This window comes from Mustela nigripes, chromosome 1 (assembly GCF_022355385.1).
Source record: "Mustela nigripes isolate SB6536 chromosome 1, MUSNIG.SB6536, whole genome shotgun sequence".
Taxonomy (NCBI): Eukaryota; Metazoa; Chordata; class Mammalia; order Carnivora; family Mustelidae; genus Mustela; species Mustela nigripes.
Window position 1 is genome coordinate 245,933,181 of NC_081557.1, and position 17,955 is coordinate 245,951,135.

The 17,955-nt window shown below is 48.0% G+C and overlaps 1 protein-coding gene across 4 annotated transcripts in view; it reads left to right on the top strand.

Annotated features, from left to right (window-relative positions):
• The first annotated feature begins 2,261 nt into the window (after positions 1-2,261).
• The window catches only part of KIT (KIT proto-oncogene, receptor tyrosine kinase), an 86,277-nt gene continuing 70,583 nt past the window's right edge, over positions 2,262-17,955 (top strand). For 2 of the 4 annotated variants that reach the window (XM_059384128.1, XM_059384139.1), the window contains exon 1: positions 2,262-2,544. In XM_059384128.1, coding sequence (XP_059240111.1) covers positions 2,478-2,544 — 67 coding nt within the window. In that variant the 5' untranslated portion in view covers positions 2,262-2,477. The remainder of the gene's footprint in view (positions 2,545-17,955) is intronic. The other 2 variants (XM_059384147.1, XM_059384134.1) reach the window with 2 other exon arrangements.

Here is a 17,955-nt window from a genome sequence, read left to right on the forward strand (position 1 = left end):
ATTTGGTGTGTATTGGCTGAACACAACCCCTGTCAGCAGGCATGAGAATGTCTTTTTGGGTACGTGCTTACCTTCCCAGACTGTGAACCCCCCTTGGCAAGGACTTTGTCTTACTGATTTTTGGAGGTCTTGTGCCTACCCAGGTCCTCAGTTAGTAGATATTTGTTGGATGGTAAACATGACTGACAGTCCAGCATTGTATAATTCCCTATTCTGGGTTTTTTTTTTTTTTTTTTCCCTGATAGAAGTTTCCTGCCTAGAATTAAATTGCAGTATGGTCTCTTTTTACCTGCTCTTCAGAAGACTTGTTATCCTCTCCAATATCAGTTGATTGAAGAAGAAAATTGTAAATTTTCTCTCTCAGGCATAATGTTGATATTTTAACTCCCAGTGATTTTTTTTTCTTACTACAAAATGGATTTTAGAAATGAATCAAGATCCCAGAAACTTATGATTGCTTTGAGTGGTATCTTTTATCTCAGTCATCCTAAGAAAAGAGGTGGTCTGACGGCCCATAGCACAAGCAGAGACCTTTGAATTTCAGTTTTCCCACAGCTGTCTGACTTGACACATTTGCTAAAACACTGGGGTGGGGGTCCTAGTCTTGACGGTAGGGATTGTGGTAGGGCCCACCCCGTCAGTTAACAATGGTAACTCCAAGTACGAGGTCTTCCTTGTTCAGAGTGGACACTTACATGCTTGTTGAATAAATACATGAGTTTAAGGAGAGGCAATCACACATATTGATTGACCTAGAAATGATGATTTTTAAAAAAGAGTATTTATTTATTTATTTGCAGGGTGGGAGGTGGGGGGTGGGGCATGAGTGCAGGGAGGGGCAGAGGGAGAGAGGACTGAGCCTGGAGCCCAGTGAGGGGCTTCACCCCTGGACCCTAGTATCATGACTTGAGCCAAAGTCAGCCACCTAGCCAACTAAGCCATGCAGGTGCCCCAGAAGTGCTCATTTTTAAGTAATTAGCTTTAAAAAATCCTTTCTTAAAAAAACTAACTTAGGTGCTATGAATATCAAAAAGGAGAGCTTTTAATATTAAAAAAAAAAGTGGGGTGAGGAGCTGGTTAATTATACATTTTGGATGCTATTCTAGGGAAGAGTCTAGGTATACCTATATGATTCCCCCACTTTTTCTGATGGGCACCTCCTATTTATTTTCCACTCTGAAGCTCTCTGGTAAGGTGTTTTCTTGGTTTATTCCAACGCAGTGGGAAAGGTCATCGTATCCGGAATCAGTCTTAAAATGACTGGCTCTCCCTTCTATTTGCTGTGCGGTCTTGGGCCACTTTTAAAACTCAGGTAGTAAACATTCTGCTCTAACCACCTCACACAGCTGCTGTGGTGAGCATGGAATAATATTAGAGGAAGAAGGAACTATAAAATCCCTTACAGATACTGTTGTTACCTTGGATAAAGCAATTCCCAGGCAGTGGAACCCGGTTTAAGATGATTGTTTTAATATTATTTTGCTCCTGGTACAGGCGGAGGCAGCTAAGAGGACCTTCGGGACCCTTGTGCCAGTTACAATCCTCTGGTACCGAGGCAGAGAAATTACAGTGCAGGGGGTGGGGTGGGGTTGGAGGGGGAGGCTCGCAAAGAGCTTAGCACAGAGACCCTGGCAGAAATGGGTTTAAAAACTCTGGATCCCAGAGCAAACTTCGCAAGCCAAGCTGGGTTCCCAGGAAAGTCTCGGCAGGGGCTCCTTTGACCGAGGCCACGCCGACCAATAGAAACCAATTGTGTTCTTACGGTTAAGAGCAGGTGGAGAAACCGAGCGTAAAGAATTACCTACACCCCGGCTCAGCATTTCACCACGGTGTCAGGCGCCTAGCTTGGCCCTCCTTGCTTAACATAAATAGAAAAGAACGTGGGGGCCCAACTCCCAATCCCCTGCGCCCCAACTCCTGTCGGTTCCAGCACCACCTCCGCCACCAGCGGTGTCTCTTCTCTTCCCTCGGGAGCCTGCTGGAGGGCCGGGCGGCGGACCTTTATTGTCTGGGGAGCACCTGCCAGGTGGCGGGCCCGTGCCCTAATGTGCGCTGGGTGCCCGGCTTCACAAAGCGCGCGGGCTGCACCCCCCCTCGTCTGGGAACCGCCTCGGGCCCCCGACCACATCACAGGGGAGGCGGAGAGGTAGAGAGATGAAGGGGCTCGGGGGTCAGGAGCAGGCGGCGAGGGCCAGCACGCCCTCCTCCTCCCCGCCGGCTCAGCCCCCGGGGATTAGCACGTCGAAGGAGCAGAGGCCAGACGCCGCCAGGAGGGAGCGAGACCCGGGAGCGAGAGAGGGAGGGGAGGCGAGGAGGGGCGCGGAGAAGGGGCGTGGTCAGAGCGCAGGGGGAGGGCGGGGGAGGAGGGGCCGCTGCTCGGCGCTCGCGGCTCTGGGGGCTTGGCTTTGCCGCGCTCGGTGCACTTGGGCGAGAGCAGGAACGTGGAACGGAGCTCCGATCCCAGCGCAGCCACCGCGATGAGAGGCGCCCGCGGCGCCTGGGATTTTCTCGGCGTCCTGCTCCTCCTGTTCCGCTTCCAGACAGGTGGGGAGCGCCGCGGGTCCCCGGGGCCGCGCCCCCCGCCCCGTTGTAGCCCGTGCCCCCGAGGGCTCGAACCCGCAGGGGTGGGGGGGTGGTTCGTCGGCTGAGGTGACGGCCCCTCAGTGCCCGTGCTTTTCAGGCTCCGGGAAGGTTCGAGGCGTTCCCGGGACTCTCCTGCGTCCTGCCTCGCTCACCTGAGCGGGGAGCCCCTGCCGCGGTGGCGAGAGCGCTGAGCCGGGGGTCTTGAGGGAAGGAGGGCAGCGAGGGGGCTCAGCAGCGGGCGAGGTGCGGCCGCCGGCTGCAGGCTGCGTGCGAGTTCGGGGCTGCTTTTGTGTAGAGGGTACGGGGGGGGGGGCCGAGGCGGGCGGGTCCTGGGTCCGCACCCAGCGCGTTATCTCCGCGGTGCGAGGCGCGGCCGCCGCTTCCTTTTGTTAAAAGTTGCGCGTGTGTGACCAGCGCACTGGACGAGCCGCCCGCAGGTTCCTAGCCGCGCCGAGGGCAAAGTTGGAGAGCCTTTCCGTCGCTCTGCGGCTGCCGCTTTCCAAACCGCGGGCGCTCTTTGTGGCCCAGAGCTGGGGACCGACCCTCTGCCGCCTCTCCTCGCGGCGTCCCCGGGTCCCCCGCTTAGGCATTTTGCCCGGGGAGCGCGCGGCGTGCGGCTCTGGGGCCGGACCCCGCGAACCTAGAGGTGGAGGCTACGGAGACAACTTGGGCAGGGCGTGTGGAAAGCAGCCGCTAGGTTGCAGACTTTTTGCCGTTGTAAATCCCACGCCAGAGGCTCGCCCCTTTCCGCCGGGGTGCCGTTTCTTTCCTGCCACGCGCCTCCGAGCGGCTGGTGGCTGCGTTTGCCGCCAGCTCCCGGGGGAGGCAGGGACCGTGCGCCCGGACGCTCAGGTCCTCCACCCGGCCGCCTCCCGCGCCCCGCCGGGATGCCCGGACTGGCTGGCGGGGCTCTGCAAGCCGCTCGAATCGGTGTCTGCGACCTGTAATTTCGGGTCCCCGTTTTTCTTTGGGAATTTTGAGATTTGCAACACCCTTCCCCCACGTGATAGCCACACTACTTAAGGCCCGCCTGGGGCGGGGGTGGGAGATGGAGTGGAACTTTTCTGTGAATCTTCCTTGGATCTTGAAGCTGTCGTGAAAATCCGGTTCTGTCTGCGCGGGAACTTGGGTCTGAAGGTGGGGGAGGAGGAGGATTTGCGGGCTCCTGGAAGCTCTCGGTCAGATTCCTGCCTCTTCTTTTTTTTTTTTTTCTTTCCCTGGGTGTCGCTGGTGCGCGAGCGAGAACAGGTCGCCCGGCTAAGCCTTGAAACCCTGCTCTCTCCCAGGTCATTTTTTGAAAAACCTTTAAGGCTATCCCGGTGATGCAAAAACAGAAAGTGGGTGTGAACTGGGATTTGAGAGCTAAACGAGGAAGCATCGCTGTGAACGGTCGTGGTACTCCATTGACCACTGGTCCCATTTCCCATAAAGTCTCAAGGTGCAGCCTCCCTACTCCCGGGGCTGGAAAAGGCATTGTGAGGGCTTGCCTGGGGAGGAAGGGAGGCCTCGCACCTGGATCTGGACCTTGAGAGGTGGTGGTGGCGGTGGGGAGGGAGGAGGGAATGGTCCTGAGTGAGTGCCCGGATTCCGGGGCGGATTTGACCGTTCAAGCTTCAGATGACATATTTCGTCCTTACCTCTTTGTGCCTTGAAATGAAGGCACAAATGCCTTGGCATTTTTCATTTCACTTAAGGTATGTGTACGGACCCAAATAGGGCGCTGGCACGACAGACCACACAGAATAGTTACCTTTCAAAAAAATTAAATGAATCCGTTGCTTCCTTCTTCCTCGTGTAATTATTCTTGCTCCATCCAGTAGATTTCGGGCAGAGGGAATTTTAAGGTCTGGCTCCTGGGGGGCAGTGTGGTATAGTGACAGAGCCTTGAGCTTCCCTTCTAGTTCTCCTTTTCCAGCATTTATTAGCCGTGTGCCCTTGGCAGGTCATTTAAATTCTGGAGATCCCACTTTCCTCAAGAGGATGGTGAACCATCTTTTGGGCCCCAAATTCTCCTCTGGACAGTGTTCTGAGAGTAGATTGCAATTTTCTGAATTCTTTTCCTGATTCCTTTCGATCTCCTTGAAATTCCTCTGCCTCTCCTGGTCACAGGGTCCACTCGTGGTATGCTGCTGGTCAGCCTCTGGCTAAAGCAGGAAATTGTGGTTTATTCTGCTCCCTCCAGGATCTAAGCACGTTTGCCCAGTTTCCCTTTGAATTCGCTCAAGGAGGCGCCAATTCTGTAGGATTCTCCATCACCACTCCCCTCAGCATTTATGACTCCTGTGCCCAGTGAGGTGAACCTGAAGGAAATAGTGAATCATACTTTTCCCCCTTGTTCCTGCAGGTGTGAGGTCGAAGTCATACCCAGCAGCTGGCCCTGGGACATTTTGGATCTTACCCTGTTGGGAATAATACGATGGTCTCGTAAAGTCCAGGAAAGTCATCTAGCCCCATGCTGGTCTTCCCACTCATCCACAGATTTTTTTTCCTTAGGACTTGATAAATTATGTATGCTGTGTTATTGCAACACATTTTCTGATACGCCTTAAATTTCGCTTTGTGTGTTGTACATAGTTGTTCTTTATTCGGAACTGGGCCAGGTCCATGCTGGGTGGTTGGGGGGGGTGGTGCTTTATACTTGGTATTTCTCATCCTTCCAACAAACCCTGGCAGGGTGGGGGTAGTACTCTTGCCATCCCTACCATTTCATCGCTGGAGAAACTAGCTGAGGATTAGTCAGTTACCAAATTAATCCTTGGTGAAGCCTGACATTAGCCCCACATATATGCCCAACTGTGTATCCATTCACATGCCTTAACAGAGTCAGGTGTGTGATTCATTGGAAACTATACAATGGACACATATTTATATGTCAGGGTATTGTTGGAGGTTCTGGGACTACAGGATGGTCAAGGTCATTACCTTCCAAAATTTGTTTTTTTGTTTTTTTGTTTTTTTTTTAAAAAACAAAAACAAAAACAAAAAACAATCTCCAGAATTGCCTGTCTTAGGATGTCTGAGGTAGTGTTCTCAGTTTGAAGAGAAGTATTCATTGGGAAGGGGAGTCCTTAAATTCTGCTTCCCTGGGGAGTGTGTAGGCAATGGACCGTGGGCAAGAAGGCTGTAGGTTTTAGCTGTCCCATTCCAAAGGCCCTCAGAAATGAGGATAAGCTGTCTTCTAAGGTGATGGTGGAAATCAGTTGATCTTTTTTTCCCATCCCCCACTCCAGAAAATTTAAAAAAAAATGCTCTCAGCATTATTACATACTTGTGGCATACTTGTGTAAGAGCAGACCCCCAAGGAATGAGTTAATACTGCTGGTCATTTAGGGACAGATGTTGTGGTGATGAATTTTGCTGCTGTTGTTGACGGCTGCTAGAAGTTACCCTTAGGATTTTGACTCATTTCCTCAAGTCTTTCCCCCCCAGCTGATTAAAGAAGGACACCAGGAAATGAGCCGAGGTCTCCAAGCGGAATTCTTGAAGCTGGCCTTACGGGACAGGAACCCCTTAAAGGCAGTGGTCAAGGCCACAGCCGCCTTTGCTCCAGAATGCATTTAGTTGACCGGTCAGTGGACAGGCTGGGACAGGGAAGGGCTTTATTTTGCCGCATTCGTGTGTGGTTGACTTTCAGAATAAGGGATTGAAAGACATGGGAAAGGATCTTAAATGTGCAATATTTTATAGGTGGCTTCTGTAACTTGAATGCGTAGTGCATGAGTTCGAAACCGGAGGGAAGAGTGCCTCCCCGGGAGTAAGCGGAGGTACAAGTGTGAGTCTAGGGCCAATCTTTGTTGAAAGGGAGGGTCTTGGAGGAAGTCTGGCCTAGTCCCTCTGATTTTGGACGTTTGACGCCAGAGACCGCTCATCCTTTGACTTCAGACTCTAAAGTAGAGAAGGGTTACTGGCTGATAGCCCATCTACGCATTTGTTGTCCTCCCCCACCCCCCAGCTCCCAGCCCCATGCTTTTTAAGAAAACATCCAGGCCGTACTAAAAATCTGGAGAATTATGTCAAGATCTCGATTTGTCTGTTCTCTTGAAGAACTGAGAACTCTGTCCCTTTCGATGGACCTGTGGTGTTTAGGAGGCCCTAAGAAATCACGCTCTCTAGCTGACCCTTAAACGTGTAGACATTTAGCCTTAGGCCCTGGTGATTGTAGATGGGACTACACAGGTACCTGGTGGACAGAGCACAGGCCCAAGGAGGGAGACAGCCTTGTGTCAGTCTGCTGACTTTGTGGCTGAACCCGCTGGGGCCTTGGAGCAAGTCGCTTGCCCTGCTGAGTTTACTTTTTCCGTCTTAGTTTCAGCTGTGTGACTTTGGAAAATTCCTTAACCATTCTGTGCCATCCTGTGCCAGTAAATGTGTTTCTACCTGGAGAGTTTTTAGAATGGTGCTGCCTGGCACGCTTTCTAGTACAAGCTCTGTACAAGTCAGTCATGATTATTATCTGTAAAATAGGGATTCTTGTTATGCTTAGCATGGAAATCAGGCCCACTCTAATATGGTCGGTTGTCCTGCAAATCAGAAAGAGATTTTTTTTTTAAAGATTTTTATTTATTTATTTGACAGACAGAGATCACAAGTAGGCAGAGAGGCAGGCAGAGAGAGAGAGAGAGGAGGAAGCAGACTCCTGGCTGAACAGAGAGCCCGATGCGGGGCAGGACCTGGAATCATGACCTGAACTGAAGGCAGAGGCTTTAACCCACTGAGCCACCCAGGCGCCCCCAGAAAGAGATTTTTGTACAGATGACCTGGCCCAGGGTCTGGGATGGGTACCTGATGAGCGAGTGAGCTCTGTGAGTATGTAGAATGTGACTTTTGCTTTGCCACCACCTTTGCGTGCAGGTATCAGTAAGGGCTAACATGATGGCTTTTAACGTGAACTAAACTTTCATTTTTGTTGTGCGTTTCAGATAGCTTTTGACCTAACAGTTGGGAATCACTGCTCCAAGACAAAACAGATCTTGGACCTTCCCCCTTCCCCCAGAAAGACAAATAACCCAGCCCATTTCTCCAGGGCAAACAGTCACGTAGGACTCCGCCATTCATCTTACGCTTTAGCTTTTATGCTTACATTTTGGTTTATGCACACTTTGTGCCTCCATTTCTGACAGCTAGGTTTTCAACACTTGCAAGCTTTAAGCTAAATTGTTATCCAGGATGAAGGGCGTCAGAGCTAAGACCTTGGGCTCTGAAAGGGACAACCTGGATTTTTACCCAGTTTTGACCCCTTGCCAGCTGTCCGCTCTGGGAGAAAACTCGTCCTCCCTGGAAGCTTCAGTTCTCCATGTGTGACCCAGGGATGGTGGCATGGGCTCCCAAAAGGAGTAAATGAAACGATCCACGTAATGTCCCTATCATGGTGTCCCTCACAGGGACAGCATGGGGACTGCACAACAGGGCGATTTTATGTTCCTCTTTTAGCTTTGTCTCTTAGGAAAAAAAATTGGAAATGGATTAAAATCAGATTATATAGAGTGGTGGGTGTTTGTTTTTTAGTAGTACTATGAAATGTATACATTTAATGTCTAGTTTTTTTTTTTTTTCTTAAATCTACTGTTAGTGGCGGTGCATTGTTCTCTCCCTGGTTCTTTATTTCACCGTATTTTTGCACATTTCGGTGAATACAGATTTCTGGATGAAAGTTGAGGAGGGAAAAATGGCCCTTTTCTCAAGGACGCCCAGTAAGAGTTGCACACATAGAGTCTAGGAATCCTATTACCTTGGAAAGTGGCATCGATGTCACCATAAGAATGAGGGCCTTTTCGCCTTTTCTGTGACTGCCTTCCCTTGGAGTGAGGGACCAGGCTGACCATGGCCATTGCCCCAGGCTAGGCACACAAAGGGGCTTGGTATATATGAACGTCTCCTGTTCTCTAGGACTTGTACAGCGCTTTGAACATAGTAAATGCTCAGTAAACATTTCAGAAAGAGTTGAAGGAAGATCAATCCCCAGGCCTTGGTCCTTGTCAGCACTGCAGGTGGTGGAATTTCAGAGGAGAGGAATTTATGTCTTTGTGGGCAGATGATAGAGAACAGAGATTAGTAGAGGTGTCCAGGTGGAAGATAATATTTAAGGTTAATTTCTGTGCATTAGAGGGTAGAGGGTCTCCAGTAGAGGCTTCCTTTGGAAGCAAGCTGTGGGAACAGAGGATAAGACTTAAGATCTTGTTGGAGGATTGTCGGGTCTTTCAGGTGGTGAGATGGTTGCAGTGGGTAGGGAATTGGAAGGGAAGAGGCTGGAGAGGTGGGGTCTTTGATTAGCCTCAGGGAACATTGGAGGGGAGGGCATATCTAGTGTTGAGTTTGGTCCAGATTCTGAAAAGAGCTTGGAGGTCAGGAGTAAGGTGAACTCCACCCAGGAATGGCTCTCTGGGATTTGCTGACTAAGCCCAGGTGGCTCACTCCACCATTCCAATCCAGTCCCCAACCTGCCCCGAAAACTTGGACTCCCCCTTGCTGTGGGTAACCAAGACTGAGGGAGGAGTGTGCGCATGCACGTGTGTGTTTACATTTCAGTAAAATATACATAACATTTACTATCTTAATCATTTTGAGGTGTACAGTTCAGAAGTGTTAAGAACACTCACATTGTCATGCAACCCATCTGCGGGACACTTTGTCTTGCGAAAGGAACTCTGAGCCCATTAAACACTCACTCCCTATTCGCCCTCCCCTAGCCCCTGGCAACCATCATGCTCTTTTCTGTATTTATGAATTTGACTACTCTAGGGACTTCATAGAAATGGAATCCTTGAGTATTTGTCCTTGTGACTGGCTTGTTTCACTTCGCATAACGTCTTCAGGGTTCATCCATGTTGTAACATATGTTAGAATTTCTTTCCTTTTTAAGGAGGGAAATGTATGGCTGTGTGTATGTGTGTATGCATATGCATATGCACACGTGTTAATTTATACCATATTTTGTTTATCCGTTCATCCATCAATGGACACTGCCTGGGTTGCTTCCCCCTTTTGGTGGTTCTGAATAATGCTGCTGTGAACACGGCTGTGCAGATATCTGCGGGAGAGTTTCCCAGGGGCCTTGTTTAGGACGGGTCAGGCTCATGGCCGAGCTGTGTGTTGATGGGGAGCTGGGCAGAGGGGCGCTCAGACTCTCCATGGCGCCTGGGTGAAGGGATGAGGGCCTGGGTGTGAGGGTACGTGCTCTAGAAAGAAGGGAGAACCATGGGAGACAGGAAAATAAAGGTGGTCAACTTTATTCACTTGGCAAATTCACAGGCATCGTGGGTGTATCAGGCATGGGTGAGATCGAGGGGAAGAGGGGCGCGGAGTTCCCGCAGGCCTGCATAACTGAGAAGACTGGTGGTACTGTGAAGTAAATGGAAAATAAAGCCAGAGCAGGAGCCCACCGTTGGAGGGGAGGAATAGGGTATCAGTCTCTGTTGTGGTTATTTATTGACTGTTTATGGGTTGCGTTTATTTGAAACTCAATTTTGCAGACATGATGGTAGATACAAATGAGATTCTTCATAGCGTCAGGTCCATATAAGGGCAAAGCTACACCCCAGAAGTCACCAGAACGTGGCCATGTGATATCAGCGGTAGGCTGTGGGGATTTTAAGAATTGTGGGTTGTCGATCAGTCATAAAATGAAAAGTAAATTTTCGTGAAAAGGAAGATAATTCTGCATTTATTCTCTGCATTAAGCCATTTTAAAGGGTGTTCATTGGCTTTCTCAGAGAACAGAATGGGCATTGTGGGTGTGACGGAGGACAGAGTTGATGAAAGCTTTGGCAAATAGGCCCTTTGCAGGCAACATGAAGAAATTGGATTTATTAAGCTGGAGAAGATAAGGTGAGGAAATTTTAGGGAATGACAGTCTCCAAATATTTGTAATATGTGAGTGAGGAATGGGACAAAATGAGAATAGTTTAAATTGCCCCAGAAGAAAATTGAGGTTTTTTTTTTTTTTGTTTTGTTTTGTTTTTTAGGGAAAATTCTTTGATTGGAGGCTTGGAAAATACTTTATTGCATTCCCAGAACTAGTTGGTAGGGTCTTTGCTGCAAGTATGAGGAAAGCCAAATATTTTCATTTTGAATGGTTAGGTCCTGCTTACCTCAGCTGGTCTGCTGACCCTTTAAGGGCTTGTCTGAAACCTTTTCTAAATAAAATACCTAGCCATTTTCCCTTCTCCCCTGCCTGGGTTTTGGGCAGAGTGTTTCTCTAAATTCTTGTTCGACTCTAACACGATTCACCAGTTTTGGGCTGTACTGAAAATAGCCAGTAAAGAACCCACAGCTTAAACATGGATTATTGATGTGCTGGGGGGCCGGGGTTTCCAACCACAAAATGGATGATCTCGGTGTGATCACTTAAGGTGAGGGCCAAGGTGAGAGACACAAAAGGAGTTTCAAGGTCTTGAGGCATGTGTCCTTGATCATAATTAATCCTAAGGACGATCGTGCCCTGGCATCCCCCAACTGGCTCATGATTTCGTGAGAATGCCAGCCGCGCCCCACGTGGGCGGAGAAATCTGTTCAGGGTGAAGGAAGTCCTTTTCCCTTGATGGCTCTGGTGGATTGGTGGACTGTTCGCTCTGTGGCTTACCCACCACGCTGACTTCCTTTCCCACCTGCCTCTTCCCTTTGGTCACTTCGCACATACCAGATCAGCCCGCCTTCCAGTAGGGGAAGGTGGTGGAAATGAGATTGCAGTCCAACAGCTTCTAGTTGATGACGCCGCCTCACTTGTCCTGTTGGAAATGTGGGATGATGTCTGGGAGGTGATCCCAGGCTGGGAGGCTGGGAGCTACGGGAAGATAAGGGCTGGGGTCAGTGCTCATGTAATAGGATTTGTAATAAGATTTAAATAACAGTCCTGATCCAGAAGCCAAGATGCATATTCATTACCATTGGATTAGAGGAATAGGCATCATTTCTGGAGGAGAGAGGCTGATGCAGAGGAAGAACTGGGGCCCGAGTTAAATCTCGGTTCAGGAGTTGGGTAAAGGTGCGAATCTGAAAGGAAAGGGTTTCCATTAGCCAGAAGACTCCCATGGAAAGAATTTTTTTTTTCCAATATTTTATTTATTTATTTATTTGACAGAGATCACAAGTAGGCAGAGAGGCAGGCAGAGAGAGAGGAAGGGAAGCAGGCTACCTGCTGAGCAGAGAGCTGATTCGGTGCTCGATCCCAGGACCCTGGGATTGTGACCTGAGCCATAGGTAGAGGCTTAACCCACTGAGCCACCCAGGTGCCCCCCCATGGAAAGAATCTACTGGAAGGGGTGCCTGGGTGGCTCAGTGGGTTAAGCCACTGCCTTCGGCTCAGGTCATGATCTCAGGGTCCTGGGATCGAGTTCTGCATCGGGCTCTCTGCTCAGCAGGGAGCCTGCTTCCTTCTCTCTCTCTCTCTCTGTCTGCCTCTTTGCCTACTTGTGCTCTCTCTCTGTCAAATAAATAAATAAAATCTTAAAAAAAAAAAAAGAATCTACTGGAAGATGAGTTAGGGTAATTTCTTAGGTTTTTTTTTTTTTTTTTAATTCGTCAGTAATTGCAGTACTTCCTACGGTGCCATATGTGAGGAGATATTTGTTAAGTGTAATCTGGTCAAGTAGTTACTTACACAGAGAAATTAACTTTAAAAAATGGAAAAGTGCAGATCTCACTTTCACATATATTACACATAACGTATGGACAAGCCAGTCCAGGGCAAGGCCATAGACCCGCACTTCTAGTTGCTGTTAAGTCCAGACTAATTACCCTCCCCCACCTTCCTACCTCCTCACTGCTAGCCAAGATTGCAGATTTCGATGGCTCAACATCCAGACGTGGCAATAGATGATTTTTGGTTCTTATTAGCAGATTTTAAATATTTAGTAAAATGATAATCCAGGCATACGTAGCTGTCTGCATAAATCCATTCATTTTTTAAAAAACAAAACTACTCCCAAAAAACCAGCAACAAGTGAAACCTCCCAACCTTGATAAGAAGCGTCCTGAATGTTTTAGGATATCGTGAGATTTTGCCCTGGATTCACCAGCCCTGCATTAGAGGGCAATGAGAAGGGAATTAGGGGCACTGGTTACTGCTCTCTCCAAAGCAGTGATCCTTGGGTGGGCAGGTGACTCTTTGTGGGAGGAGAAGTCAGTCACTTCAAGAAAAGGTGTGTGCTGGCAGGCAAAACAGGGGAGAGCCTTGTTCCTAACCAAGTGGTAACAAAATAATAGGGAAAATGAAAAGAGTGAGAAACCCTTACTCATTCCTTTTCTTATATCTTTAAGTTCCTGAGGGAGGCAAAATATCTAGCTTCCTTTGGATTTATCCCAGGTGACTCAGGTTATTTCAAAGGGTGTTTATGAAAATTCCTCAAAACAATCCTGGGCTTCCAGTAATTTACATATAGGATGACCTACTTGGGCCGCAGGATTGCTTAGCAGAGGTAGAGCAGGGGAGGTCTTTAGCACAAAGAACTTTGGAAATTATTTGGTGTGTCTTTTTATTGGAAGGAGGTATTTATAGAAATGGATCTAATATAGATTTGGCTTCTGCGGAAAACACTGGTGATTTTAGAAGTGTCAAGGGGGGTGCATTGGCTCTCTGTTACTCTACTTGGCTAGTACTCATTTGGGAGAAAACAAGAACATGTTTAAAAAAATGGAGAATTATTCTACTTGGAAAGACTACGGGTACTTTTAAAGTGACTCGGTTTCGGGGTTTGTAAAATGTCTTAAATGCATTTCCATTCCCATTTTCACGGATTTCTTTTTTAATGGGCAGCGCTGAGCCTGTGTACCTTGGGAAGATCCTCATTTTAAGAAATGGCCTGGGAGAACCACATGGAAGGGTCATTAGGCTTTTTGTCCTCATTAAATTAAACCTAGATTCTTCATTCAGAATACGTCATTTGAATAGCCTCTTGTGGCAATGTTTTTTTCTACTTATCATAGTATCTTCGGGATATTTACTGCAGGCAAATAGTAGACACGTTTCTAGCTCAACCAAAATGCAGCACTTTCGTAAAAAGAACCCCCCCCCCTTTGCTTTTTAAAATAAACTAGCATATGTAGAAGGGTTTATGAATTTTTTAGTAGATCTGAATGTGTAGCCTAATTTACATTTCTGCATTTTCAAGGGATATTATTTAAAATGATCACCTTAGCTTGAGAACGACTGCCTTCTGAAGAGAGGCTGGCCAAGGGAGTGGATGCTGGAGGGCAAAGGCGGTGGCCAGTCTGGAGATGAGGACAGCTCAGCCCCAGGTGTAGCTGGCTTCTAGCTCCCTACCGGAAATCTGGAACAGCAGCTCTGGCCATCAGACTGTAATGCTTAAGTCTCACAGCTTCATTGTCTTGGTCCCTCCAAGTGTCTTTTAAACTGACCTTACAGAGCAGGAATTCACAGATTTGTTCATAAATAATTATGAAATCATTGGGGGAGGGGAGTATAGCAGTGAACACACCAAGCAAAAATCTCTGTCATCTTGGGGCTTCTGTTCCAGTGCATTCTTTTTGTCTCATGAGCCCAGGCCCACAAACAGCCCAGAAAGAAAAAGAAGAAAGCCCAGGGTCTCTCATAGAAAGCAGCTTAATTTAGATTCATTTCAGTTCTGCATTAGGGTCAGTTAAGGAAGGAAGCAGAGAAAGGTAAGGTTTCTCAGATGGTCAGTGGGGTCTAGGTTCATGCGGAAGGAGAAGGCAAACCAGATCCGGGCAAGAAGAGAAACAGGGAAGGGGAAAGGGAGGCCGGGGCCGACCCAGTGGGAGCTTTGGAAGATAAGATGTTGGTCCCTTGAGTGCTGTCTGCCCTGGGAAGGGCTGAGCCCTCACTGCTGTCTCAGCTTTTCCCCTTCCCAGTGTGACAGAGGGACAGCAGTCCAGAGTGGTGGGCCACTTGAGCAGGGGTTCCTGGAAGGACCCATGGGGGGGGTTGAATCAAGTGTGTGTGACACGGGGGAGCGCAGATGGGTGTCTTGGCTTTCCGGACTTCACGGAGCCTTCCCTGTCCCACAGTGCCTCGTCAGTCTGGAGGCTTGGAATCCTTTTTCTCAGAACGTACCAGAATGCTTTTTCACAGCTGAGAGAGATGCTTCAGGGGTCCAGGCTGAATGCTCTTCAGGATGTCTCCAAGGATTAGAGGGTCTTCACCTTTTTAAATTCATCCTTTCCTTGCTAAAATCAGACTGTCTTGGGTCTATTAATAACTACGCTCCCCTGATGGCACTTTGCATCTGACTTCTGGGCCGTTCAGCTGCTGACGGGTTTTCTGAGCATCGTGGCCCACTCTCCTGTTACTGTAGGTGGCCGGGTTGGGGGGGTGGGTGACAGCAGGTTGGCTTCATCTGATCTTCTGTGTCTTGGCCCGAGAGTGGCCTTTCCAAGGTCCATGAAACGATAAGCTCTCTAGTTTCAAATCAAGGATACCCCCAAATGAAAATTGACCCTGTTGAACTCCTGAGGACTGGAAAGGTCCTTCTCTGTCAACTCTTGGGCATCGAGTAGGACTGTTTGCTGACTTTGGAATTGTTAGGGTTGATCTTCAGGAATAAATACAAGGTGCAGACGGTCTGGCCGTGGAGAGTGGTACCCCTTTGATTTGTGGCCAAGAAGGCTTGGCCCTGGTGACCACAGCTTAGGGTAGAAGGCCTTAAAGATTCCTCAGGGGCTTGGAAGGATGTCAGCTAACAATTTGACCAAATGACCAGCTTTAGGTATACAGGTGTGGGTACCAAAGTAATGATGGACTCAGTTGCTGTAATATACTTGCTCCAGGTTTAACAAAAGACTAGTGTTTGTAAATCTGAGAATTCTTGTCCGGTGTGGTCATTGTTGGTTAGTACCGACTCTTTAGGGTGAGAACTTCAAGGCCTAGTTTATTTTTTTTATTTTTATTTTTTAAAAAGTTTTATTTATTTATTTATTTGACAGAGAGAGAGAGAGAGAAGGAGATCACAATAGGCAGAGAGGCAGGCAGAGAGAGGGGGAAACAAGCTCCTTGCCGAGCAGAGAGCCCGATGCGGGGCTCGATCCCAGGACCCCGAGACCATGACCGGAGCCAAAGACAGAGGCTTAACCCACTGAGCCACCCAGGCTCCCCTCACGGCCTGGTTTAAATAGACCCTGTTTAAGTTTGCTATCAGTTCATTAGAGAAGGGTTAAAAAAAAAGAAAAAAAGTAGGAGGCCTGAACTTTGAGACTATTCCTTGGGTTGTTTGAAAACCTAGTAGTAGCCATTTTATTTTAAGATGGAGCAGTTGAGGGGCACGTGGGTTCATCTGTTGTTTAGTGTCCAGCTCTTGGTTTCGGCTCAGGGTGGTGAGATCATCCAGTAATCAGGGAATCTGCTTGAGATTCTCTCCCTCTGCACACCCCTCCTCCCTGCCCTCTGTTCCAGCATGCGTGCATGCACGCGCACACACACACACACACACACACACACTCTCTCTCTCTCTCTCTCTTTCTTCTCAAAATAAATAAATATTAAAAGATGAAGCAGTTGAACCTCACATTAACTTTAAATAAATTATAGAGGTGCCTGGGTAGGTCAGTCGGCTAAGTGCCCAGCCCTTGATTTGGGGCTGAGGTCATGATCTCAGGGTCATGAGATCAAGCCTCGCTTCAGAGCCTGCTTAAGATTCTCCTCTCCTTCCCTCAGACCCCCTCCCATATACTTACTTGCTCTCTGTCTCTTAAAAAGATAAACTCTATCTAAATACATCAGTCATGGGGACATTTCAGACATAGGTAATAGTCCCATGCACCTTCCTATACGCGTCATCCAGCTTCAACAGTGAGATCAACAACCAGACTCCTGCTTTATCTCTGTCCCCTTCATCCCCCTGTTCTTTTGAAGTCTATCTCCTGCCTCGTGGAATTTCATCTCTAGATGTTTTCAGTGTGTAGCTCTAAAATACGATTCCCTTCCCTTGCCCATGTTAATGCCAGTGTCACAGCCTTCTAAGTCCGTATAATTCCACAGTGTTGTTGATTATCCCGTGTTCATATTTTCCCCACTGAAATAGAAGAAATATAAAAATATTTAAATGCGCGCGCGCACACACACACGAACACATTTGATAGAATCCAAACGAGATTCCCATATTGAGTTTGGTTGATGTGGTCTTTAAGTCCTTTCTTATTTATTATAGGTCCTCCTCCCCCATTTTTGTTGAAGAAACTAGTACTTGTCCTGTGCAATTTTTCACAGTTTGGATTCTGCTGGTTCTGCTGATAGCATTCCTGTTGCTGTGGTGATGGCTCACATGCTCTCTGGTCCCTGTATTTCCAGTAAATTTGTGATTTAGAGGTTTGATTCCCCCCCCTCCCCCCGCAACAAGTCCACTTAATACTTGGTATATTGTTTGGTTACCTTCCTTTTTCGGTGTACCTTTGAATTCTGGCAAAGATTTGAAATTTTTTCACTCTGCTGGTTGCTTTTATCCTGATACCTTTTTATAATACCCTTGTTTTGCTTTTTTATATTACCCTTGTACCCCACCTTGTAGGGGAGGGTACCATTTTCTTTTGGTTTCCTACTGTGAGTAACATTTAAAATTAGCTAGGGGGCACCAGGGTGGCTCAGTTGGTAAAGCGTCTGCCTTGGGCTCAGGTCATGGTCCCAGGGTCCGGAGATCAGGCCCTGTGTCAGGCTCCTTGCTTAGGGGGAGCCTGTTTCTCCTTCTCCCTCTGCTTACCACTCCCTCTGCTTGAACTGTCTTTTTCTGTCAAGATAAATAAATAAAATCTTAAAAAAAAATAAAGAAATTGGCTAGGAGCCTGTTCTGTTCTTTCTTCTTTCTTCCCTCTCCCTCCCAGGCTTGGCATTTGAAGCAGTGTCCTCTCACTGCAGTTACATCTATACGGTCCCTTTCGGCTACTCCTCCCTCCCCTAATTTTACTGAGAGCTATACTAAAATGGCTTTATCAGAATATATCGTGGGGCACCTGGGTGGCTCAGTGGGTTAAGCCTCTGCCTTTGGCTCAGGTCATGATCTCAGGGTCCTGGGACTGAGCCCCACATCCGGCTCTCTGCTCGGCGCCTGCCTCTCTGCCTACTTGTGATTTCTGCCTGTCAAATAAATAAATAAAATCTTTAAAAAAAAAAAAAAGAATATATCGTTACCCTCTATTCTGCTGTGTCCTTTGTTACCTGTCTTTGTCCTACTAGCCAATACACGTTTAATGCCGGCCACTGGTGTTTATATCCTGTCTTTCCTGGCAGGTTGGTTTTCTGAGGCTTGTCCTCTGCTCAATGCGTTAGGAAGCACTCACGGGAAGTATTCCCTGAATTACATGTTCATAACAGCTCGTCTGTCGCCTTTATACTTCAAAGTCAGGTTGGCTGATAGAAAATCCTTGGCTCATCTTTCCTTTGCTCAAGTCTCTTTAATATTTTATGGTACT